The sequence below is a fragment of the Chanodichthys erythropterus genome, chromosome 12 (genome assembly GCF_024489055.1).
Source record: "Chanodichthys erythropterus isolate Z2021 chromosome 12, ASM2448905v1, whole genome shotgun sequence".
NCBI classification, from domain to species: Eukaryota; Metazoa; Chordata; class Actinopteri; order Cypriniformes; family Xenocyprididae; genus Chanodichthys; species Chanodichthys erythropterus.
Genome location: NC_090232.1, coordinates 24,429,743 through 24,456,310, shown reverse-complemented (window position 1 = coordinate 24,456,310; position 26,568 = coordinate 24,429,743). Strand labels below are relative to the sequence as shown.

Here is a 26,568-nt window from a genome sequence, read left to right as displayed (position 1 = left end):
GAAATGGATTCAGCTCGAATTAAACAAATGGTCTATTGTTAAAAAGACGGTACGTGACGCAGGTGCATCGCTCCACTCAAAACACAGACTCTCTGTAGACCTACAGCATTCGAAGGGGTCGTCTTCTGGAATTGGCCAGTCAGGGTCACATTCGTCATCAGATTGAGTCCATTTCACATTCCTCACGGGGTTTCATCAACTTGATGAGGTTTTGGTCATGAAGTGACATGTTCCAGCAGGTTGATATGGTTACGTCATCACCGGGCTTTATCACCTTGTACCGCACATTTGGAGATACGATTGTAGAAAAATGTCCAATCCTTGGCAGGCAAAAGCACACAAAGTGTCTGTGATGTTAAGTCTTCTTCAAAAAATTCCATAGTGTAGAGTTTAACCGTACGTGATGCTTTGTTAAAAACAAAGCCGCCCACGTAAACATCGGTCATCAGAAATTCCTGTTTCACAAAATGTTCATCTTCATGAAGAAACTTGGTCAAACGAATCCTGTGTTTTTTCTGTCAAGCGTAAGGAAGGTTTTCTTCTGTTTAACATAACTTTCAACAGCAGTTTCAGGAGCTTGTGGAGTAGCCATTGTAGATTTGCAGACTGTTTCCTACAGTTTATTCAGTAGGTAGGGCCTGTAGGTTTTATTTTAAATGTTTTACAAGATAAAATATTTCAGAGTTCCTTGTGCTAGATTTAATATCCACATACTGCCCCAAAAATCGATTTCAGCGCTATTTAAAAACTAAGATAGTATAATAAAATAATGTAAAGATCTCAAGCGAAGACGATTTAAACCAATATTTTATTAAATCAAGCAAATGCTACAAATAAAGAGATGCCGAGATACCTAAAGTTCACAAACATTACAGCATATTTGAGGAAACAGTTTGTTTTATATAAAATGTAAATTATCTCTGTAAAAAACACTTCACTTGCATTTGCTAGTTATTGACATTTACGATATGTTAAAACATTTTAGTATACCGCTGAAGAGGTCAAAAACTGCTTATCTCATGTTTTCATAAAAAGAATACCAAATTATCTAACCATCGTCTGTTTTCTGGATCAGTTCTAAAGGACAGACACCAAAAACACTGGTGTCAAAGTATTGGTGTTGACAGAATAATAATAAAAAAAAAAAAAAAAGCATGAATCATCCCACTTAAAACTACTACTTATCAATTGTAATTAATTTACTTAACTGTTGTTTAAATACAATCACAAAAGAACTGTGCCGTGAAATGCATAGCTCTAAGTGCAATAGTTAGAAAAGTTCAAAGTGTAGCTGTAATGTAACAGAAAAACAGCAAGACTCACTTTTCACATTGATGCATTATTTGTCTTGTGACCGCTTCATAGACAGACCAGAAATATGGCCTAAAAGAACATTACAGTTTTAGTTTAAACACTCATGTAGTAGTAGTAGTCTCATTTGTTTATGTTTTCATTATTTCCTGCGAGTAGCAGCATGTTTGACCAAACTCAGAGAGCAGTCTTTATCTAAAACTGTACATATATACAAGCTAATAAAAATTGTAAAAAGTGTCATCTGCTAGTGGAAAAATGGCATTTACAAATTGCAATCTTTTGTTCTTTCATTATAGCTAAATGTCTCTTATATGTCCTACACACATAAATTGTGAACGTATAATACCTGTATATTGATTGTTTGAATTTCTTCTTTAAAAGGGAATGCAATGTTATAGTTCTCAAAATGAGCTTGCATTACAACAACGTTGCAAAGACTCTAACAAAACTGTATACTATAATACACATATTCTTTAACGTCATGCTGGGATGTTGAAAGAAACGATTCATTTAACAGAATCGGTTTTGTCAATTGTTCAGTCATACATCTAAAAAGATGCTTAAATGAATGGTCTGTGTCCATCACACATGTGATGATTTTCAAAACCTATACTGAAAGCAACCAGAGAGGCTAAAAACATACAGACCGACTAATAAAATGCTACCAGTGATCTTGATAGTTTTTTAAATGCGACTAAGACTAAGACTAGGGGTAAAAAATCAAAATAGATCAAGAGTGGACTTCTGTATGCAGTATAACACTTTTTGCACAATGTCACTGCTTTCTTAGTTACTAGGCCTCTTGAATTTAGATGTGAGAATTTATTGTGCTCACATAATTTGTTCAAAGATCATGTTTGAGATATATCTATAGCTTTACTACAGTGTGTGACTTTGAATACCCTCCTCAAACTGAATGAAATCATAGCTTTCAGCTTTCAAAGCTTTACTGAAACCTTTCAAATTGGTGTGAATAATGGGTACTAACGTACAAATATCATATAATACATGTTGCAAGTGTGTATAAAACATGTTGACAAGTGAAAATGACCTATTCTTTTCTTTGTTTATTATGAATCTTCAGCCAGATCCTTGTGTCGCATGACTGTAGCATGTCTGAAACTTTGAAATAAGTCCTATTTCAGCACCACGGGAAAATGATTTTTGTCTAACAGTCTGTCAAAAGAACAGGTTTGAACATCTGGTTTAGTCGTATTTAAAAACAAACAATCACAAAAATCTTAAAAACATTGTGTCAAATGTATTTGGTAGCGTGATAATCGTGTTTCATCAAGTATTAACTTCATATTCATTAGGCTGATGAAAGTAGTATGAACCCTTGTAGAAATAATAAAAGCACATTTTATAAAACAATGAATGGCATTTTGTCAGAACAAACAGGTATGAACATATGTTTGCTTTTAACTTTATATTCATACTTTGAAGCAAGGTTATCTTTTAAAAATGTAATACAGTATTTGATTTTTGGTAAAACTATCTTACAGATAGTACAGTAGTGTTTTCACCCACTGTCATGAGCCGTTGACTATCTTTAACGGCTTCATTGTGCGAGGAACTGTGTAATATCTAATTGTTAAAAACATTGCAGCAAAAATATTTCGACATTATTTTTTGTTTGATATTTACTAGGAATTGAAACTTTATAGAAATAAGCAAAGTATAAATCATATAGATCTATGAGACATGTGCCAACTAAAAGTTTAGAGTTTAAATGTGTGGTTTTTAAAACACAAAGAAACATATTTAACAGATATACTAGGTTTTAACAGCAAGGACATTTTCTACCACAGGGTTTTTAAGGGGGATTAAACAATCTCATGGGGTCCGGCTGAACCCTGTGGAGTCGAATCTTCTGAAAGACCCTGGCATGTGTGGATCCACTCAGTTGTTTCTAGGGTCACTTTAAATCATTGGGGGTCAAAGGGCATCCTTCCTGTTATTGTCATCAGTGTGACACACAGATATTTTTTTTAAACTGTACATATTTGAGTAGATATTTTTGTATATTTTCAGTGAAGGGTTTGTTTCCACAGTGACAAAATGTCATTCTAGATCATAGACAGTACAGAATGTCAGATGCAGAGTTCAGGCACACCAAAATAATATGACAAAATATGACCACTTTTTTCATTTGAAGTTTAAAGTAATACCATGCTTTGACATAATGAGTAAAATTAAATATTCACTCAAGATACTTTTTTTTTTTTTTTTTTTTTTTTTCATGGGAACAACACAGAGGAACATCTGATCTCTCTCCCTGAAAATATATGATTTTCTCAAAGATGCAACTTAAACTAAACAAGAGTAATGCTGTGCCCTCGTTCTGAGTAACGTTCGAGTTGTGAGGCTTCAAACACACAGACACCTTCACTTTTGGATTTTTAAAAAAAATCTAATTTAATATTTTCAGTTTTATTTTAAAACGTACAGATTTCTTAGCACATGGTGTGTCTCATAGGTAAAAATGTTGCTTGAATTTTTTTTGTATTATTGAGATCTAAGATGACCAAGTACAAGTTGTTGCTTTAAACTTTGAAACATGGAATACTTATAAATAATACTTTAGGTTGAATTCATGCAAAATCATTTCCATCTTACAGCATCAGATATTATCCCGATTCAGTCGACTTCTAGGAAGATTTTTAGAATTTAATTAAAACTTTAAAGAATGATTTTAATCAACCTTGTCATTTTAAATGATCGTATTTAAGATTGTGCTTTTTAATAAATTGAATACAGAAACATTCACTCTGGAAAGGAGTTAGCGGTCTTAACACATACTGTGACAGAAGCTCAACTGTCTGACTCCATCCTCCCATCTCTCATTCACATTAGAGTTTATTCCTAGGAGGATCTGGGGGTGTTTTGTGTATAATACAACTTAAACTATTTACTTTTATCATCAAGAACTGCTTCTTCAGCTCTCTGAAAATGTAAGGTGTTTTCATATTTATATTTATTAATTTAGCTAAAACTAAACTATGTTTAATTTGTTTAAATATTTTTTAGCATCATGTGTGCTGTTACACATTTATCTAGAATAATTTCATTTAAAATAGAGATAAGTTCCTTTTATAGAACCAGCCTGAGACATCACAGGTTCTCTTTCTGAAAATGCTTGGTGATTTTTCTTAAGGAATTATTGAAAATGTATGAGACCCCAACATTTTACACATGCACTGATAAATAAAAATTATACTTTAGGTCTTCTAGGAAGAATTGACTTAAGATTTTTTAAAAGATGTAATTTAAACTTTTACATTTTATGCTTTGAAATAAAAGTTAGCGTGGACAAAACAATGTTTCATCCACCCCTCTGTCTCAGGTTTCACTGCACGCTCGCTTAGTAGATACACTCTAAAAACTAATTCAGACCTTTAGTCATTACTTAAATATATATTGTTGTGAAATAAAAAATCAAGTTCTGAAATGCTGTTCGACTTTTTACTTGTAATTGTTATTTTATTGAGCTTGGATGACACACAAATTATGCCTATTGATTTGATATATTATCATGACTTGTCATAGTTTAACATTTTCAGTTAATCAAAAATGTATTTAATTTTAAGTTCTGTTAATGTAAAATACAATCTGATGACGTGTAAACGTGTTTCATTGTTTTGAGTTGTATGAACACTTCTTTTAACTGGGCTGGGATTTATATTTCCCATCATGCTTTGCCCATGGCACTTGAAAGGGAGAGTAAATGCTAAAATTAAGTGTTAAATAATGTTTTTGCACAAGAGTAATGGTAAGGGAGTTTTAGTAGTAATTAGGGTTTTGTTATACTAATTTAGAAGAGTTAATGTGTCAATATGGGTTTTTGGAGAGTTACCATCATAGTGACAAGCGGTACTTGGTAAGATCATGTTACTTAGAAATGCATTTTTAATGTGTCCAAAAAGTGTCTTCACCTTACTTAAAACATTATGTTGGATCAACTTAAATAGTTGTATTCATGTTGACAATTATTAAGTTCATGTTACTTAGAAATGTGTTTTTATTGCGGTGAAAAACGTCTTCATCTTGCTTAAAACATTATGTTGGATCAACTCAAAATATTTCTTTGAATTAATGTAATTCTCCCAATTGGCTTAAGTTAAAAATTCCAGAGGAAAACATTATTAAACCTTTTTTCTTTTTTGTTGAACCAATGGTTTATTTTTAGAGTGCACACAGAGGGAGAGATTTTTAGACTTCATTGGATTCTTCTATTGCGTTAAGGATATCATAAAAAAGTAAGGACTGCTTTTTTCCCCTACTCTCTGAAAAAAATGTGTGTTTGTTTTAAAAATAAATGTTTAATACTGCTTTAGAAGTTTAATTATATACATTTTATTTATAAACTTTTAAAAGAAGTGAATGTTATTCAATGAACTTTTTGAAATATACTAAATATACAAAACGCCATTTTTAGTATTCAACTAGGGATAAATTAGGGATAAATGATAAAAAAATAGTCATGTCAATGGAAAGTGTCCATAAAAACATGTCCACAAAAACCTCTTATGCTTTGACAAAATTAAAATGAATATTCAAGTACTTGATGAACCTCTTTTTGTGTGTTTTATATTTCATTAGCATTAAACCAATTTCATACGAACATCATTGCACGAGGAAAACTTTTCCTGGCTTTATTGTGATATTTTTAAAGTTTCCTGAGAATTTTGTAAATACACCATTCTTATTTAAACTTATTACTGTTTTATGCCTCATTCTTTTAACCAACAGCAAACTCACACTGTAAAATCTAATCATCCGAACCCATTTTAAATCTTGTAACTCAACCGATTTGGCTTATTGTTACAACCTCATTTTGGGTGTTTAATATTATTTATACACATTTTTCATTTAGGTAAAACTATAATTAACTGGTCTCAGTAAATTTAGTAACTGTCTGTAATTCAGTGTATTACAATTTTATCACCAACTTCCTTAAAAGAACAGAACGACTGAATGTGTGTAATCTATTTCATAAAATATGTTTATTCTTTTGGCCCGACTGTTTCTAGACTCGTGTTGCTTATCATTTGCGCAGACAGAGAGAGAGAGATGAGAGCGTCATAAAATGAAATGCTACCCAACCGGAATGCGGATGCCATCACACCCTCAAATATGGCCTGTCAGACTTAAAAATCACCCTCGACCCTTTAAAATCACCCGTCTGCCATTTGATCACCCAGAAGACGTCCTGACAGTTCACAGGTCAACATCGCTATTCAAAATATGCGGAAAAAGGTCATTTTGGTCCCCGGAGGATCATCAACCATGTCAAAGGTCATTGGGGTGATACTACGGTCAAACATGGGTGGGGGAGGGGAAAACTTCGTGGGTGGCCCGTGGGGGAGGGGAACGACGTGGGTGGTCCCCAGGGGTCACAGGGGTCACAGAGGTCAAAGGTCATCATCAATCATTTTGACACAAGCTGCATCATATTACTACTCACATTCATCATGAAGCATGCAAGCAATTTGCGAAGATTAATATAAAGGTTCATAAAACATTACACTCACTTCTTCTGGAGGTGCATCAGGAACACGAATAGTTGGTACCGATCCTTTTTTCAGGAGCAGCTTCTTAGCAAAACCAGCTTTATACTGACCCTCGTTTATAAAGCAGTCTGGTGAGAAATGATTCACGCAAACATGAAAGCATTGACGTTGATCTGGGGGAATATTCCCTTTGAAAACAAAACTCAGCCACTGTGTCTTCAGCGGTTCGGATTTTGGAACATCAAAACATAAAAACATTCTGCTCCAGCATATCAACAATGGTGGACTATGATGACAGCTCACTCAGGGCGGGTCTGTGTTGAAACGCTGCTGTCAATTAACAATTGTAGGAGGGGTGTCCGACTGTGTGACGTCACACAGTCAGACGGCTCGATTTGAGACAGGGGAAAACACAGTGGCGTACGGGACACCCCCGCAGCCCCCGCAGTGCGTGGGGGCCCCCACCCTATGATGGGCCTCGTCGCAGATACACCTACTTAGGCTAGACTACTTTATAGCCTTTGCTTTTTTTTTTTTTAGAACTGAACTCAATTGACTAAAGATGAAAATAAAGCATCCAACTGAAGCCCAAAAATGCAAGCAGAAGATCATAGAAAATAGTGGTAAATTACCACAAAATGGGGAAAAATTCATCACTGTTGTTTCCATCACCATTTGTAAGGTAGCCAAGACAACAGCAAACTTTGATGTACTGTGTTACTGTTACCGGATGTGTGCCGAGACAAATAAATATGTTCTGTCTTTGCTGAGACATTATTATTGTTATTTATATTATTATATATTGCCCAAACGTATTTACCCCATTGCCAGCTCTGCTAATAGTCAGCTACCGGAATGTCTCAAGTTATTTTCCAAATGTAGTCTAACCAATAAGTCTAGTTATTTCTTTATTCTTTTACTGTAACTACATGAATTTAGTTTAGGCCTACATCATTTGATGCACCGATCAAAATTACTGAAAATTTGCGGCCGAAACAGCAATTTACGTGCTTGTCTAGAAGGGAACCTTATATACGCAAATTTGTGTCTAACTTAGAATTTAGACCAGCTAAAATATATTGTTAGACCAAAAATGTCTTATCAATTAATTAAGTGATAAAGACATGTAATAAAGTAATGAAGAAATTTAATAAAAAGAGAATATTGCTTCAGCCTTATTCAAAGGCTGCGGAAACATGGATTTGTTTGTTACGCACTTAAGTCAATTCCACAACCAACGTTCTTGGTTTTCTTCCTATTTATTAAATATAGGCAATTGGTTGATGAAACATTGATTGAAATTAAGATACAATTTCTACAAAACAAAATTCACTTTAAAGAAAGACTTACTATAAAACAAAACTTAATGAAGTGGTCAAACTCACCTCTGACCTGCTGCATGTCTCCCGACATTACGCATCCGTCATGCTATTCAAATTTTATTTTATATTTACGCTCACAATAACAACACCTTGTAGGCTACTTTTTTAAAATAGAATAAATAAAAAACAGGTTGAACTTTCAGCTGTCTCTCTGCGAGAATCTTTCTGAAACGTCTCAAAATTTAATTTAAACTCGGTGAATAAATGTACCTAAAAGAAAGAAACATCTCCATTTGATAAGAAATTTGTAGGTCTGTGTTAAATAAGAGGCGATCTATCCGCTGGAATATGTTGCTTCTGAAATCATGGCCAGTGCTCGTTGCGGCTATTATCCGTTCTCTTTGCGCTCCTTTGGTTTTAATGAGTAAATTAGCCTAAACAGAGCTCACAGAGCGGTACGCCACTGGGAAAACATATAAGGAAAAACACTGGATGGATTTTTATCATTATAGGATGGTTGTGTACAGGCACTGCCAACACACATTTCAGTACAATCAACTTGTGATGTACCATTATATGACCCCTTTAAATAGCAAATGCACTCGCACCCATTTGTGTGCCCATGGATGTGCTGGTCTGAAAACGAGGTGTGTTGGTATTGTTGGCATGTTGATATTTTGAGGCAACTGAAATAGACTGTGCCATTGACCAACTGAAACCTGGTCTAAAGTCGATGGTGCAATATTGTTGTTGTTATTTAAAGAGCGCGTTAGTAATATGTGGGCCTATATGCGGGTGCACAACATGCGTACACTGCTTATTACATACAGGGATGCACAGCAGCAAACAAACATGCCAAATAAAAGGATTAAAATGTAAAAGATTATTATTGTGTGCATAAAGATAAAAATGCTTTGCTGGAATCCGGCTTTTCCAGCAAATTTTTGATGGTCTGCTCACGCACTTTAACCTCACGCATGAGCAGATCCGTTTCCTCACTACAGAAGCATTCAGTTTTTCCGCTTGCAAATTCCGCCATGTAAATAGAGAATCCACCATGGTGCTGTTTGTCAGATCTCACAACCGGTTTTGCGTGAGAACGCAAAATAGCTTTGAGAGAGAACACATCATTTTTGCAAGGGAATGTAAAGTTTCTCAGGGGAAGGCAAAAACTTTGAAAAATATTTTTTCCTCCAATCAAATTGAGATCTTGTGAATCGGAATTGTTGTGCTACATAATAATAATAAAATGCTTGAAATTGAACTTGTACTAGAACTATATTCATTGGTTTTACCCATTGTGATTTATTATTAAGGGAATTTGGCCTTTGTGTTGCCTCATATTTATACTCTTGTGAAACAGGAAATCATTGCTGGGCATTTTCAAAAAAAACAATGCAGATTTATTTTCACAGCCTTCTTTTCTCATGTTTACGAAGGGCCCCAATAATTCTGACCAGGGGGCATATTACAGAAACTTTCTATTTTAAGTCTTAAGTTAAGATCTGACAGATTAAAATGAAGAAACAAAACAGGTGTGCTTTTAATTAAGTGCTGCAGAAAGAGAAGTTTTGATAAGGTTGGTAAAGGTTGGTACCAAATCACATTTCATGAGAGTCTGTAATTATTTATCAGTGTTTTATTGTCAAAGTTCAGCACATCATTTGGGTATTCAAAAAGACTTTCCACAATTAAACATCACTGTTTTTCATTTTGTATCATTAATAAATGTGATGCTATTCTCAGACGGCTATTGTTATGTGATTTTTACAGTTGGCTTTCAAATAATTTTGAAACTAGGACACCAGTGGGGCTGTCTTAAAGTTAAGACTTTTTTTTTTTTTTTTTTTTTGGGGGGGGGATTTTTAGGAGTTAGGATGCTTCTGTAATACCCCTTTCCTATCCGTAGTTAAGATAATGCACTTAAGAAATGTCATTCTGTAGCTTTTGTCCTAAATAAGGGTTCTAACTGAAATTGCCATGGTTACCAAGAATCTAAGAGAAAATTCTATAGTCTTTCTGTAATATGCCCCCAGGATTGTAAATGCAATTGATGGCAATACCTTGCATGCAGACTATCTTTGACTAAGTTCCCCAGTACCTGTAGGAAAAAGAGACGCTGTGTGATCTCTTGGATTAGCTCTTCAGAAACATCTTCTGGAAAAAACTTTGCCCGGAACTTGAACTGCAGAGGGTTTTCCTTTCTAACATCCTGTTGAGTTACCTGCCAAAAGTTTTCACAGAAACACATTAACCCTTTAACTTTCGACCCTAAAGGAGCCAATTAAATATATATATATATATATATATATATATATATATATATATATATATATATATATATATATATATATATATATGTTTATTTGGCTCCTTCAGGGTCGAAAGTTAAAGGGACCCTAAAGGAGCCAATTTTTTTTTTTTTTTTTCCATTAATATTTTAATTATTGGACAAAAAAAAAAAAAAAAAGACATCAAGCAGTTTTTGGTCCAAATTTCTTTTTATCTAAAAAGATATAAAACTCTACCATACGGTTGAGGTGTCTGTTTATGGTAAATCTTGCTTTGCCTGTGGAGTACTATTTCATGGCCTTTTTTGAATAATAAATACACTACCTGTCAAAAGTTTTTGAACGTTAAGATTTTTAAATGCTTTTAAAAGAAGTCTCTTCTGTTCACCAAGGCTTCATTTATTTGATCCAAAATGGTCAAAAACAGTAATATTGTGAAATATGTTTACAATTTAAAACAATTTTATTCTATTGTTATCAATGTTGAAAACAAAAGAACAGCATTTATCGAAATATAACGTTTTTGAAACATTATCTCTACCATTCAAAGTTTGGGGTCAGTAAGGTTGTTGTTTTTTTTTTTTTTTTTTTTTTTTTTTGAATACCTTTTGTATTAAATTTTTTTTTTACTTTTTTTAAAGAAATTAATAATTTTTATTTAGCAAGGATGCATTAAATTGATCAAAAGTGATAGTATAGACGTTTATAATGTTGCAAAAGCTTTATATTTCAGATAAATGCAGTTCTTTTGAACTTTATACTCATCAAATAATCCTGAAAAAAACTGTACACAACTGTTTTCAACATTGATGATAATTTTAATATAAATAATTTGCCAACAGATATAAACTGCATTTTAAAATATATTTAAATAGAAAAGTTAAGTTGTAAAAAATATTTCACAATATTACAGTTTTTTTTTGCTGTATTTTGGATCAAATAAATGAAGCCTTGGTGAGCAGAAGAGACATTAAAAATCAAGTGTACCTGCAAGTAGTTCTTAGATACCCTTCCATAATTTTCAGGGTCCACATGAAATTACATTTATTTAAAAGTTTTGTTTAGAATTAAATAATACATACAGTGCCCTCTGTAAGTATTGGGACAGTAAAGACAAAATTACTCTGTTAACTATTGTGTCAAGACATCTATAAATATATAAAAATACCATTGCAATTAAATGTTTGTTTATTCCTAATGAACTTGCAAGATTGTTTATATCAATAGTTTTCAAAAGTTTTAATGGCAAGGAGCAATTAAACAATCCCCTAGTGAAATCAATTATTGATTTATTAGGCTTACAATACAATATATAATATAATATTAAAAAATATTTAAGTAATTAAACTGATATATCAGTTTAAATGCTTCAATTTGTTTTAATATTGTATTAAATTATTCTGAAATTATTACAAATTGAAGCATTTAAACAGATGTGAATGTGTGTTAAACATGTGAATTCTTTTATAGTTACCTAAACAACCCTGGAACCCCCACACACAAACTGAAGTATTTTGAGTTTGCACCCTAGACCTTTGGTGGGTGTGTCATTGTAAATGTCTCTGAGTTTTCTTACCATGCTGTGCCGATCGGCCACATTATTTCCACCACCTAATCAAGGCACTCCAATTTAAAACTTGATGATGTTTTATTTTACATGTTTTTTTTGTGTTTAGTGTCGCCTCTCATATTGAACTATTTGGTCCGCAAATATTAAAGTATTACTAGAGCGACAGACTTGGGTTACTGCCTGTAACAAATCAGGACTCAGCGTAGGATCCATGTGCAAGCTTTATTAAACAGTATTCATAGTCAGACAGGCAATGGTAGAGAACAGGCAGAATCATAGTTGGAGAACAGCGATAGGTCAGGGTGGGCAGATAACAATCAAAATTCCAAGACAGAGCAAATGGTCCAAAGGGCAGGCAGCAGAGAATCGTGCACAGGAACAAACAGGGTCAACAACAGGTAGGCAAACAAACTAACAAACATTCAGAAATGCAACCGTAGTATACAAGACCTCGCAACGAGTGTGAGGATGTGAATGGCTTAAGTAGTCCAGGTAATGTGCTGCAGCAGGGTGTGGGTGATTAGTGATTGGTGGACTGAGTGCAGGTGATTGTCAGGGAGGATTCTGGGAAATGTACTCCGGGAACGACTGGAATTGTGACACTAGCGCTCACATGCGCTTATATCTTTCGCTTTCTATGAAACATGTAAACCGCATTCACTGGTTCTAACTCTATAGCGACACTAACTCTATAGTGGTTCACCAGAGCACTGCAATTATTTCTAATTTAGATTACAGTCAAATGGATTTCCCACATATTTTGCGTCTGTCCTCTGCGCGGCATTTTATTCTTTCTGTGCAGCTTAGAGGAATCATTGGTTACTGTATAAACTCTCTCTTAGACCTAAATCATACATATAGGTATGTGAACACAAATACTAGCTACACAAGTTCAAATTTACATGTTGTAAAATGTGTCTGAATTCCCAAAGTTTACAAAAGGGATAGCAGTTACCATAACAGTCTTCATCTACGTCGGTTATCTTTTATTACTTGCAAAAATGCATACTGTCAAATTACTACATTTGAAGAACTCTGCGCCAATAAAAAACGTATACATTCTATATCAAGGATGGATAATTTTCAAGCAATTCTTTAGACCAAGGGTCTTCAACCAGGGTTCCCATTCAGTCGGTCACGTTCGACGTACGTCGGACAGACCGACGAATAGGAATCTCGCTAGAGAGGCCAATCTACTTCGAGTGTAACTAAACGAGCCAATGCACATTGGCATGCAATCATATGCATCAGCTGCTCGCCTCGCAGCGCGGGTATATAATGAGCAGCAGGTGCGTTGCATCTTCAGCTTTTCGCTTCGGAGCCAAACCTTCTATGAAGACAGCTACTGAAAGCGAGTGTGGTGAACGAGTCTCTCTTCAAGACGTCTCTTTGTTGCGAGGTGCAGGCGGACAGCGCAGCAGCGGGGCCGATTCTCCTTTTGTTTTTGTTTTTGCCTTTAATTTGATTGAGCAAAGCTGTAATCAGCGTGAAGGCCGTTCTCACGGCTGGTGAAACGGTGCGCCTAGAGCGCTAAAAAGCTGTTGTTACAGCTGGTAAGAGGGGCGCCTTCAAGGAGAGTGCACACGACAGGCTGCACATTCCCTGTCTGTGCTGCAGCGGCTATTCCCCTGCGTGCTTCAGCACCTAAAAGAGTCAGTCCTTGAAAGAGCTAACACGAGTAGTTCGCGTCTTTTTAAAGATGTCGTTCTACTTGTGTGTTTCTGGATGCGGTCGTTACCTGGCGCCTCGGGATGGTCACCAGCGCTGTATCGCGTGCTTGGGCTTAAGGCACGCTGAGGCAGCGTTTGTGGATGAGTCATGTACCCATTGTGGGAAGATGACCATCGCGGAGTTGCGGTCGAGACTCCACTTTCTGCAAAGGGGTGGAGTCCCGGTCCCGACGCCTCGCTCCAATCCTCCTCAGAGGGTTGCTGCGAGCGGCGGGGCTGGTGACTTGAGGATAACGGTGAGCGCGCTTCCTTCGGGGAACCAACCCCCTAGGAACCCTCCCCCTCGTGCGCTCCGCAGCCAGTAGAGCTGCCCTCGGAACGTGGTGGACCACCCCAGAGGTGTGTACCATCCGTTTCCTTCGGAGCTCCCCCAGACGACCGGATGTCGATCGCTGCATCGGAGGGTGAGCCTGATACTTCTGGGGAGGATGAGTCGGCGCAGTTGCCTCCTTCGGGGGTGACAACTGTGCCCGACACGGACCCGGAAATGATGGCTATGCTTTCCCGGGCCGCCAACAGGGTCGGGCTCGTGTGGAATCCTCCACCGTGTCCCGAACCCTCGAGGTTGGATGACTGGTATCTCGGGGTGGCCAGGGCTGGTTCTCAGCCCCCCACCCCAGTGCCCTTCTTCCCGGAGGTGCATGAAGAGCTCACGGGCACGTGGACGGCACCTTTTACTGCCCGAAACCGTGTCGGTGGGTCCTCCTCCCTCACCACCCTTGATGGCGGGGCAGCGAAGGGTTACACGCGCATACCCCCTGTGGAACGGGCCGTTGCTATGCAACTGTGCCCTAACTCCACCTGGCGGGGGAGCCGTCTCTCCCTTCCCGGGCCTGTAAGTACTCGTCGGATCTTACCGGCAAGGCTTATCAGGCCTGTGGGGAAGCTGCCTCTGCCTTACACGCTATGGCGTTGTTGCAGGTCCATCAGGCCAAGGCACTGAGGGACCTGCACGAGGGTGGTCATGATCCACAAGTTCTCCAGGAACTTCGTGCCGCGACGGACCTCGCGCTTCGAGCGACGAAGGTTACGGCGCGGTCAGTGGGTCGTGCGATGTCCACTATGGTGGTCCAGGAACGCCATCTCTGGCTGTGTCTTGCGGACATGAGGGATACCGACAAGGTCAGGTTTCTTAATTCCCCCGTGTCCCAGACCGGCCTTTTCGGCGACGCGGTCGAGAACTTTGCCCAACAGTTCTCGGCTGTACAAAGGCAGTCTGAGGCCATCAGTCACATCCTGCCGAGGCGGTCAGCTGCTGCACCTCCACCGCCGGCGGCACCTCAGACTACCCGTCGCCGAGGGCGCCCCCCTGCAGCCGCCCCCGCTCCCGCGCCCCAGCAGCAGCAGCCTCCATCCAAGCGGCGCCGTGGAGCCGGTCGCGGGCGGGGCGCCCAGCCCGTACAGCCACCCCCCAAGAAGAAGGGTGGCAAGGCCAAGTCCAAGCGGCCCTAGGACGGGCGACCCGGAGATGGAGGGGACTGCTCTTCAGGAGGTGGTGAATGCACCACTCCTTCCCCCGGAGGAGGGCCGGGTGGAGAATCTTTTGTTGTTTCCTTTTGTTCCGCCGCTGGCTCAACGGCCAGCGGTACCCAAATTTTCAAGAAAAGAGCAGTTTCCTTTATCTCCGGGTCCGAAGAGGGCTCGGAGAGCAGTGGGAGGGCTAGAACCTCACCACTCTCATCCACCTCTTCTGTCGCCAGCGGACAGCAGCGAGCAGCAGGTAAGCAAATCCTCGACTGCTCCCTCTGTCCACCCGTGGAGGCAGGTAAGTGTTGCACAGCACACTGTGACCCCGCTTCGGGCCGCCTCACACAGAGAGCCTCCCGGGCCGCGTCCCTGCGTTCCACCTCGCTGCCCCGCGGCGGGTACGCCGGTGGTCCCCTTGGTGCCGCTGGTGCGGTCTCTGGGAGCCTGGCTAACGCTCCCCAGTCCGTCTCGCTGGCTCCTCCGGACCATCAGGCTCGGCTATGCGATTCAGTTCGCCCGGCGTCCCCCCAAGTTCAGGGGCGTCCTCTTCACTTCAGTGAAAGATGTCGATGCCCCTGTTCTGCGTGCGGAGATTGCAGTCCTACTGGCGAAGGACGCGATAGAGCCGGTCCCTCCAGCCGATTTGAGGTCAGGGTTCTACAGCCCCTACTTCATTGTACCCAAGAAAAGCGGCGGGTTACGACCGATCTTGGACCTGCGAGTTTTGAATCGGAGCCTTCACAAGCTACCGTTCAAAATGCTTACGCAGAAACGCATTTTCGAGTGCATCCGTCCCCGAGATTGGTTTGCAGCGATCGACCTGAAGGACGCGTACTTTCATGTTTCGATTCTTCCGCGACACAGGCCATTCCTGAGATTCGCGTTCGAAGGTCGAGCATATCAGTACAGAGTCTTACCCTTCGGGCTGGCCCTGTCTCCCCGCGTCTTCACGAAAGTCGTGGAGGGAGCCCTTGTTCCCATGAGAGAACAGGGTGTTCGCATTCTCAACTACCTGGACGACTGGCTCATTCTAGCACAGTCTCGGGATCAGTTGTGCGAACACAGGGACTTAGTGCTCAGGCACCTCAGCCAGTTGGGGCTTCAGGTCAACTGGGAGAAGAGCAAACTCGCCCCAGTGCAGAGGATCTCTTTTCTCGGTATGGAGTTGGATTCGGTCGAACGGGTAGCACGCCTCGCAGAGGAACGTGCTCGGTCGGTGTTGAACTGCCTGAATACGTTCAATGGCAGGACAGCGGTCCCACTGAAGTTTTTTCAGAGGCTCCTGGGGCATATGGCGGCTGCAGCGGCTGTAACACCGCTCGGGCTGCTTCATATGAGACCGCTTCAGCACTGGCTTCACGGCCGAGTCCCGAGATGGGCGTGGCAACGCGGCACGTTCCGGGTGCCAATCACTCAGGAGTGCCGCCGAACCTTCAGTCCGTGGTCGGACCCTTTGTTTCTCCGGGCAGGAGTGCCCCTAGAACAGGTGTCCCGGCATGCTGTGGTTTTCACAGATGCTTCTGCCACCGGCTGGGGTGCCACGTACAACGGGCATGCAGTCTCAGGGGTTTGGACGGGACCCCATCTGCATTGGCACATCAATTGCCTCGAGTTGCTGGCAGTACGCCTTGCGCTGAGCCGCCTCAAAGGCCTGCTTCGCGACAAGCATGTACTGGTCCGTACAGACAACACTGCGACCGTTGCGTACATCAACCGCCAAGGTGGTCTACGCTCCCGTCGCATGTCGCAACTCGCCCGCCATCTCCTCCTGTGGAGTCGGAAGCATCTGAGGTCGCTTCGCGCCATTCATGTCCCCGGTGTGCTCAACCGTGTGGCCGACGAGCTATCATGAGCTGCGCTGTCCGGAGAGTGGCGACTCCACCCCCAGGTGGTTCAGCTGATCTGGAGAGAGTTCGGAGAGGCTCAGGTAGACCTGTTTGCCTCACCAGAAACCTCCCACTGCCAGTTGTTTTACTCTCTGACCGAGGGAACACTCGGGACAGACGCACTGGCTCACAGCTGGCCCCGGGGCCTGCGCAAATATGCGTTTCCCCCAGTGAGCCTACTTGCACAGACCCTGTGCAAAGTCAGGGAGGACGAGGAGCAGGTCTTGTTAGTTGCGCCTTACTGGCCCAACCGGACCTGGTTCCCAGAACTCTCACTCCTCGCGACAGCCCCTCCCTGGCCCATCCCTCTGAGGAAGGACCTCCTCTCTCAGAGACGGGGCACTCTTTGGCACCCGCATCCAGACCTCTGGAAACTCCATGTCTGGTCCCTGGACGGGACGCGGAGGTTCTAGGTGACTTACCCCCCGAGGTACTTAACACCATCACTTCGGCACGTGCACTGTCTACGAGACGTGCTTACGCCTCGAAGTGGAACCTGTTCGTCGAGTGGTGCTCTTCTCGCCGAGAAGACCCCCGAAGATGCTCGATCGGTGTCGTGCTTTCCTTCTTGCAGCAAGGGTTGGAGCGTAGGCTGTCCCCCTCCACCCTCAACGTCCATTCTGCTGCTATCTCCGCTTACCACGACCACATAGATGGCAAATCTGTTGGTCAGCACGACCTGGTCGTCAGGTTCCTTAGGGGGGCGAGACGGTTAAATCCTCCTCGTCCCCCCTCCATACCCTCTTGGGACCTTACTCTGGTGCTCAGAGCACTCCAGATTGCTCCCTTTGAGCCTTTGCTGTCAGCAGACTTAAAGATTCTCTCTATGAAAACTTTGCTGCTGGTGGCATTGGCCTCCATCAAGAGGGTAGGGGACCTGCAGTCATTTTCGGTCGACGAATCGTGCCTAGAGTTCGGGCCGGGTGACAGCCACGTGGTACTGAGACCCCGGCCTGGCTATGTGCCCAAGGTTCCTACCACTCCCTTCAGGGATCAGGTGGTGAGCCTGCAAGCGCTGCCCTCGGAGGAGGCAGACCCAGCCCTGGCTTTGCTCTGTCCAGTTCGCGCCTTGCGACTGTACATAGACAGAACTCGAAGCTTTAGGACCTCAGACCAGCTCTTCGTCTGTTACGGAGGCCAGCAGAAGGGAAAGGCTGTCTCCAAGCAGAGGATGGCCCACTGGATAGTGGATGCCATCGCCCTGGCTTACCAAGCTCAGCCGACGTGGCGGAGCGTCTGGCGCCAGGCCTATACTCCGTTGTATCCTTGAGAACCGGATTTAGGCTGGGTTCCATATGTGTGACCCTACGGGGATCCCATATGGCTTTTTCCACGGCTGCTCCTAAACGAAGCCCGTGTCTTTCCCTCTGGGAGAACCCATCTCTCACCGAGTGGAGTCACCCCAGTTCTTCCATATGTTGTACAACCTACAAGGTTAGTCCATATGTACTTATCCATATAACTCCTTCGGGGAAGGATATGGCTTCCGCAGCGTTCCTTATCGCATGTAAGGCTACGCTTTCCCAGCGTTATCCAATTGTCGCACTGAGTGGGTTTTGGGAACAACAGTGATCGACCCTCTCTGCGTGAGCCTGGTCCCACCGTCCTTAGGCAAGGGGGTTCAGGTGGCTCACGACAGAGCGCTGGAAGAGGGCAGCCCCTGTGGCGCTTTGGTAGGGATTCCTATTCGTCGGTCTGTCCGACGTACGTCGAACGTGACCGACTGAATGGGAACGTCTCGGTTACATAGGTAACCCTCGTTCCCTGAAGGAAGGAACGGAGACGTACGTCCCGTCGCCACAGGCGTTGTTCTGCTGATGCTGCCGCCTGCTGGGTTCGGCTCCTCAGCGAAAACCTGAAGATGCAACGCACCTGCTGCTCATTATATACCCGCGCTGCGAGGCGAGCAGCTGATGCATATGATTGCATGCCAATGTGCATTGGCTCGTTTAGTTACACTCGAAGTAGATTGGCCTCTCTAGCGAGATTCCTATTCGTCGGTCTGTCCGACGTACGTCTCCGTTCCCTCCTTCAGGGAACGAGGGTTACCTATGTAACCGAGACGTTCTGCAGCAGTACTGCGGGGGGTCCATCCATTAATGCTTAATCAATTTTTTTTTTTTTTTTGTTAAAGTAAAACATGGGTAAAAAACATCACACAGTCAAATATAAAAATAAATATGATCATAAATGAAACAAATGAAAGCAAGAGCACCCTCAGTTGATACTGTAATATCATACTGGCAAAAGAGATTTGGCAAACCCTCCAGTGCTTTTTTGTGTTTGCGCTCTGGAGAACTTTAAATTATGTTTTAGTAAACGTAGTTCAGGAGGAACAAGTCAAATAATCCTCGACAGTTTCCAGCATTTGGTCCCGCCCTACGTTCCTAACATGTCCGAAGTCGCGTCCGATGAAGAATCTTTCATCCTCGAGGAATCTTTGCCACAATCCTCTAGCCTTAAGAACAATTTTTCTCCAATCCAACGGCATTATTTCGGAGGGGCGTCAGCCCAGACAAACGGGTCCCTGCATGCCAAAACGCAGAGGCCTGTCACCACGTCCGAATCATCCGCGATATCCTTCTGTGTATTTCCCTACTCTGGCCCATTCAATCATTACTGTCATAGAAAAATGACAATAAGGCAGCCGAGCACCAAGCTCGAGTCTCGGGCAATGCCGCCTCTTCCCGCGACGGAACGGGCCTTCTTCCAGTGCCAGGCCGCCGCAGCAGGCCTTCAGTAAACCCGGAGCCGCGCCACAGCGCAGATCCAGTTCCCAGCCGGCTCACACTCTCCACTCCATCGGCTCAACCCTGCAATAAGCACAGTTTAAATCCTTCTCATCTTCTTTCCTGAATTTTCAGCCATTCCATCTGGATCAATGTTGATCGGGGGATTGTTTCTGTAGGGTCTGCACAGTCTCAAGGATGAGCAGGTCCCACCATAAACTGTGTTAAGCCTCAATGCACGGAACTTTGGTTTGTAAATCTTACATCGATTCCGGCCCGGCAGACACTAATGGATCACGAGACTCTTTTTTATGACTATTTCGATAAGTCCCAAAACTCTCCTCTGTGACTTCAAAGGAGATGCAAACCCCACGGATCGGGTTTAGAGGAGAAAGGACCGAATTCCAAACGGTCATAAAAAGGAAAATACACGTATGCACCCACAGACACACACACACATACAAAGCCCTACATAAAGACTGTATACACAAATATTATACCTGCAAATATGAATGCATCTGCCACTATGGTGTGTTACTAATGTAGAATCGTAGAATTGACTGTAGTAGGTTAGTTTTCATGTTAAACGATAGTATTAGAGTAGAAATTGTATCTTCTTTATGGGATGAGAGACACCTGTCAAGTTTGATCTGTTTGTTTAAGCTGTGAGTCCGAGCTACTCACTCATGTACGTTACATTTCTGTCAAATGCATCGTTCAATGTTTAATAATACTATGAAGAAAATGCACTGATTCAACATACCATAAATTAACTCGTTGGACAGGACAAAGAGATGTGGAAAACCGCCAAATTGCAACGCTATCATTGGAGGACGTTATCAAGAAGGCGCCCTGGCCTGTTGTCCTTAAAATACCAGGACACACGTCTTTTTGATGCACAAGTTTTCTGCCCAAGTTTTCTGCACGAGTTCCTGCCATCAAGACGGACTCTCTTCTTTATTTTCCGGTCATATTACAACAGTTAAAACTTCGTTTGAAACTTCGCCGAAACAACCTCCGGAAGAAGAAACAACTATCAAACCGAGCGCTCCGAAACTCTAAGCACCCCAACGAACCTATGCAAGTATAACGTTTTACAATCTTAAATGCTGAGTTTCATTGCTGGCTCTTAAAGGTGACTGTTGCAATTTGCCATGCTTTGATCATCTCTTTCGTTTCTGCCTTTACTTTCACCTATATGTACTTGTATCTACCTGTGTCCATTTATCCGTATAACCTTTGTATTACCCGTTCTGTGTATTAAATTAATCATATCCACGCTTATGTTGTTCACTTGCTCATTTAGCAACAACCAAGTCACTTTAACGTTCTAATTCTAATATCCTGGCTTTACGTGTGGATGTTACCATAGAAATTTATCTTCATGGCCAGAATGTAATATTTCTGTCGTAAGAGTCTGTGGAACTTACCAGTTTGCTGGACGGACTGATAGTTCTCTACATAATTATTAAAACAGAGCTAATCATATATGTGATTGATTATAATTCGTTGTAGTTAATTCACCATATATGGTTAATTCCCCCTTGGGTCGGTATGTGCATAATAATAATAATTCATAAAACCTTATGAATTATTATATTCATATTCCAGCCATAAATTGATTAATAACTGTGCAAATCGTCACATTTCTGTGATTTGCCGTTATAAATTACTGTGCCGCTTCCTTGCGGTTAAACACGCAAACAGTGGCTCATATATCACGTTCAGTTCGCACGCTGAATCACTATGAAACTCGGAAATTAATGTCAACGCTGTTCTGCGATTTTTCAACAAATTGCTTGGAAACTTAAAGTAATAGTATGCATTTCTGTAACTTCAACCCACAGCTTCACTATTGAGACAAGGCTCAGACTGATAGGACAAATTCTTAAAATCGTTCTTTTGCTGATGCATTTAAATAAATTTTACCGTTCCTATTCATCTGTATGTTCATCTATAATTAGAACTAGCAGAAATCTGTAAGTAACGTAACGAACCATAGACAAATAACCAGTGAATAAACTGTTATGTTGTATGTTCCTACGCAGTTTGATTGATTGACTTTTTACAAGCTAGTCTCTTTTGATGTTTACTAAATGAAGGTGCACGTGACTCAAACCAGCAACAGTTAAAAGAAGAAACGATCATCTAAATCAGTCTGTAGCCTACTTTGCTGTTTGATTGTTCAACATCAATCAATTACAGTACAAACTGTAAACGACAGTATGGTATCAAACAATCGTGCCAGAGGTGAATATGCAGGTTAAAAAGCATTTTAGGCTTATTAATTAAAAATAATAATCGATTTCTCAGCCTTGCACAGTTTTGCTGAACTCAAACTGAATTTATGGGCTTTAACTTAAATACAGTTAATTTCTAGGCCTCACCACATAAGGAAAAATAGGATTTTTTTTTTTATTTTTTTTTATTTGTTTCCATCTTCATAGATGGTCCAAACTGTTCTAAACAGGAACTGCTATCTTTGCTCAGCTATCTTCATGATGCGCATAATCCCGCAGGTCGCTTTTTCATCTCATCTCTCTTGCTTCTTCAGGCATCAGGCTACAGCAGCAGCGGGCCTGGGCTGGGCCCCAGATTCCCCACTATCCTCCTCCCTCCGCCTAGCCACACACCGCAGTTTCCCAGGTGCCACACCACATACAGCTCTCTTCGCCCTCTTGGCGAATGCCTTCCCTCCTAGCGTGAGGATGCCTCCGCTAGCAGAGCAAGCTCCGCTGTTTCAGCCATTTCATCCCACCGTCTCTTAACCTATCCATTGTCTGTGGCCTGTAGATGTTAGCATGAGGATGCCTCCGCTAATAGCGCAGGCCCAGTCATCAGTCTCAAACTCTCTTTCTGTCTTTGGTCTACAGCTCAACCACGGACCTTAGCATGAGGCTGCCTCCGCTAGCGGCGCAGGCCCAGATGCCATATTTTACTCCCCAGTTTCCCTCTTTTCTACACTTCTTGTTCTTCCCCAGGCTCCAGGGACTGACCCAAGCGTGAGTTTGCCTCCGCTAGCGGCGCAGGCCCAGAGGCCTTATTGGACTCCCAGCTTCCCTCTTTTCTACACTTCTTGTTCCTCCCCAGGCTCCAGGGACTGACCCAAGCGTGAGGTTGCCTCTGCTAGCGGCGCAGGCCCAGAGGCCTTATTGGACTCCCAGCTTCCCTCTTTTCTACACTTCTTGTTCCTCCCCAGGCTCCAGGGACTGACCCAAGCGTGAGGTTGCCTCCGCTAGCAACGCAGGCCCAGAGGCCTTGTTGGACTCCCAGTTTCCCTCTTTTCTACACTTCTTGTTCCTCCCCAGGCTCCAGGGACTGACCCAAGCGTGAGGTTGCCTCCGCTAGCGGCGCAGGCCCAGAGGCCTTGTTGGACTCCCAGCTTCCCTCTTTTCTACACTTCTTGTTCCTCCCTAGGTTCCAGGGGCCAGCCCGAGCATGAGGCTGCCTCTGCAAGTGGCCTCGGTCCCAGCCATTCCTCCAGCCTGCCTTTCCTGATTTTCTCTTCTCAACATTACTTTATTTATATCATATAAACAGCATTAAGAACCTCCAAGCTCCCAGCAGACCACTTTTCCAGTAATTCGTTTCCCATAGGAGCAACAACCACAGCTGCTCAATAAGGCCTTTCCCAGCATCAGATTCAAACACTTGGTCACTGGTCATAAGAAGCTTTTAAGAACTACATCAAACTGTTTCCACAATAAAGAAGCCTAATCAGCTAGGTTTTCAGCTCCAGCTCATATTCTCACACATACCCACAAGCCATATCAAACTCAACTAATACCATCATTCCAATAAAATGGGAATGATCTCATTGCCAGTGCAGCGATGTCGCCTCGGCTCCCGCAGGAGCTCAATTCTTCTGGCCCTTCTCTCCACTGCCACAGCAGTGATATCCCCTCGGCTCCCGCAGATCATTTCTTCTGGCTAATTTCTCCACTGCCGCAGCAGTGATGTCACCTCGGCTCCCACAGGGGCTCAGTTTCTCTGGCTTTTTCTCTCCACTGCCGCAGCAGTGATGTCACTTCGGCTCCCACAGATCAGTTCTTCTGGCTTATTTCTCCAATGCCGCAGCAGTGATGTTGCCTTGGCTCCTGCAGATCAGTTCTTCTGGCTAATTTCTCCACTGCCGCAGCAGTGATGTCACCCCCGTTCCCACAGGAGCCCAGCTCTGCCCAAACTCGCCCTCATCCAATGTTGCAAGAAATCTCCCGGTCTTCAAACTAACCCTCTAAACAGATGATTCAAACCACCCAGTCAAATCAGTCAAACTTCAATCTGACACCATGAGTATTGAGCTCCCATAAGAACCTCAGAAACAGTATACATTTTCTATTCTCACTGCCAGCAGGGGCTTTTACCTCACTTTTTACATCACTGCCAGCAGGGGCTTACCCGTCCAACTGCAGTGAGTATTGAACTCCCGTCGGACGCCATGAGAGCCTCCCAATCCAAAATAACTAAACATTCACCCCATGCCAACAGGGGCTTACCCGTCCGATCGCAGTGAGTATTGACCTCCCGTCAGATGCCGCAAGAGGGGGGGGGGGGGGGGGGGTACTCTGTGTTCGGGCCGATTACCGAGCTCGGAGCCCTCTCCCCGGACAGCACGCCAAATACGTTTACCATAGCTGACTCATTAACACCCTTTCTCCAAAATGTTGAAGTCCATTTGAATCACGTTATTGCAATAGTCAATGGCGCTGAAGCGTGGGAAGGCCAGCTGCTATATTGTCTTGAAATCTTTCTCCTTCACTCAAGCCTGTTGTTTTCGCTGTGGATATTCGTGCCAAGCAGACAATGCCAGAAGATAATGTCTTTACGAGGATGCCGCATATGCGGGCCCATTGAGTTGCCAGACTTGCATAATGAGTGCGTGCTGTGTCTGGGCCATGTCCATGCTGAGGTGACAATGGAGAGGACAGATTGCCGGTTTTGTGAAGATCTGTTGATCAAGACTCTCTGTGCAATGCTAGCATGAATAGGAAGATCTCAATCAGCTGACACTGGTCCGGGGCACGTGTGCTTTTTGTCCTCCTTGGTAAAGGCCGCCATGGACGAGAGCATTCCCCTGTGACCCGCCTGGATAAGGAACTTGAATATCCTCTCTGAAGCAGTGGCTGAAATGGACCTGGAATGGACAGTCCCAGAACAGCCAAAGATAAAGTAGATAGATGGCTCCTATCTGCAAGCGGGCTGCCAGTCAGCCGTCCCTCAGGGACCGGCGACATTTTCCCCCGAGATGCATGAGTACCTTACCAGGGCATGGTGCTCTTCTCATTGAGCCCAAGCCCAAGAGGCCATCGTGGCCCACCTGTGTCCGTCGCATTGATGGAAATCTATGGAGCCAGAATAGACTCTTAAATAAATATAAATTAAAATAATCTTAATCTTATAATCTTAAATTATATACACCCGCCCCCGACAGGTGTATATAAATAGGAAGCGGATGCAATCGCACTCTGTTTTTCGCTGAGGAGACAACTGGTGTCTGCACTACAGCGAGGGTACAGAAACTGTGGCGACGGGACGTACGTCTCCGTTCCCTCCTTCAGGGAACGAGGGTTACATACGTAACCGAGATGTTCCCTTTCAGTCGGTCACGTTCGACGTACGTCAGTAGTGACCGACGAATTGGGATCCCAACTAAAGCGCCACAGTTACGAAACCCCTTCCAGTGCCCAGCGCAAGCTCAGCCGCCCATAGCACCGGCTGGCGGTGAAGGGGGCGAGCTTACACCGAGAGTGTCTACTGCTGTCTAACCAATACCCACTAAGTAAACTAGACTACACTGGGGAAGCGGACCCGTAAGGGACGCTGCGGAGACCACTACCTACCCAATGGGGGAGGAGTTTACGTGGGAAATACACATATGGACTGGCCCGGGGGGCAGTACGCATATGGAGTCCCTGGGATGGCTCCACCTGGTAGGGGGAGACTCATCTGACAGGTGACAGCAGAGCTGGCTCTGCTAAGGGAAAGACACGGACTCGGCCCGTAGGGAGTTTTAAACCGTGGATAATTACACATATGGGACCGCTCCACTATCCAGTGGGCCATCCTCTGCTTGAAGACAGCCTTTCCCATCTGCTGGCCTCCGTAACAGATGAAGAGCTGATCTGAGGTCCTGAAGCTTCGCGTTCTATCCACGTAAACGCGCAGAGCGCGGACGGGACAGAGCAAAGCTAGGGCTGGGTCTGCCTCCTCCGAGGGCAGCGCTTGCAGGTTCACTACCTGAACTCTGAAGGGAGTGGTAGGAACCTTGGGCACGTATCTACAGGATACGTTTCGTCGACCGAAAATGCATGCAGATCCCCTACCCTCTTCAGGGAAGCCAATGCAACCAGAAGAACCGTCTTAAGAGACATTAGTTTCAGGTCGACTGATTGCAAAGGCTCAAAGGGATGACCCCGGAGAGCTGTGAGAACCAGGGTCAATCCCAAGCACTGGTGTCAAAAGTATTCACATTCATTACTCAAGTAGAAGTATAGATACTAGGGTTTAAAAATACTTCTGTAGAAGTTGAAGTATCAACTCAAGCTTTTTACTCAAGTAAAAGTATAAAAGTACTGGTTTCAAAACTACTTAAAGTATAAAAGTAAAAGTAATGTAGGGGAAAAAATGCCATTAAGGACAAAAGCTTAGGCCGTGCCACAGGGGCCTATTGTGTACTCCACCTCCTCAAAAAAACATTTTTCTAAAGGCCATAATGACCATAATGTTATATTAAAATGTTAATGTTG

General features: G+C 42.9%; 1 protein-coding gene across 2 annotated transcripts in view; it reads right to left on the bottom strand.

Annotated features, from left to right (window-relative positions):
- Positions 1 to 26,568, bottom strand: part of LOC137031650 (radixin) — a 572,796-nt gene that overhangs the window by 412,777 nt on the left and 133,451 nt on the right. For both annotated transcript variants that reach the window (XM_067402756.1, XM_067402757.1), the window contains one exon: positions 10,251 to 10,373. In XM_067402756.1, the coding sequence (XP_067258857.1) occupies positions 10,251 to 10,373 (123 nt within the window). The remainder of the gene's footprint in view (positions 1 to 10,250; positions 10,374 to 26,568) is intronic.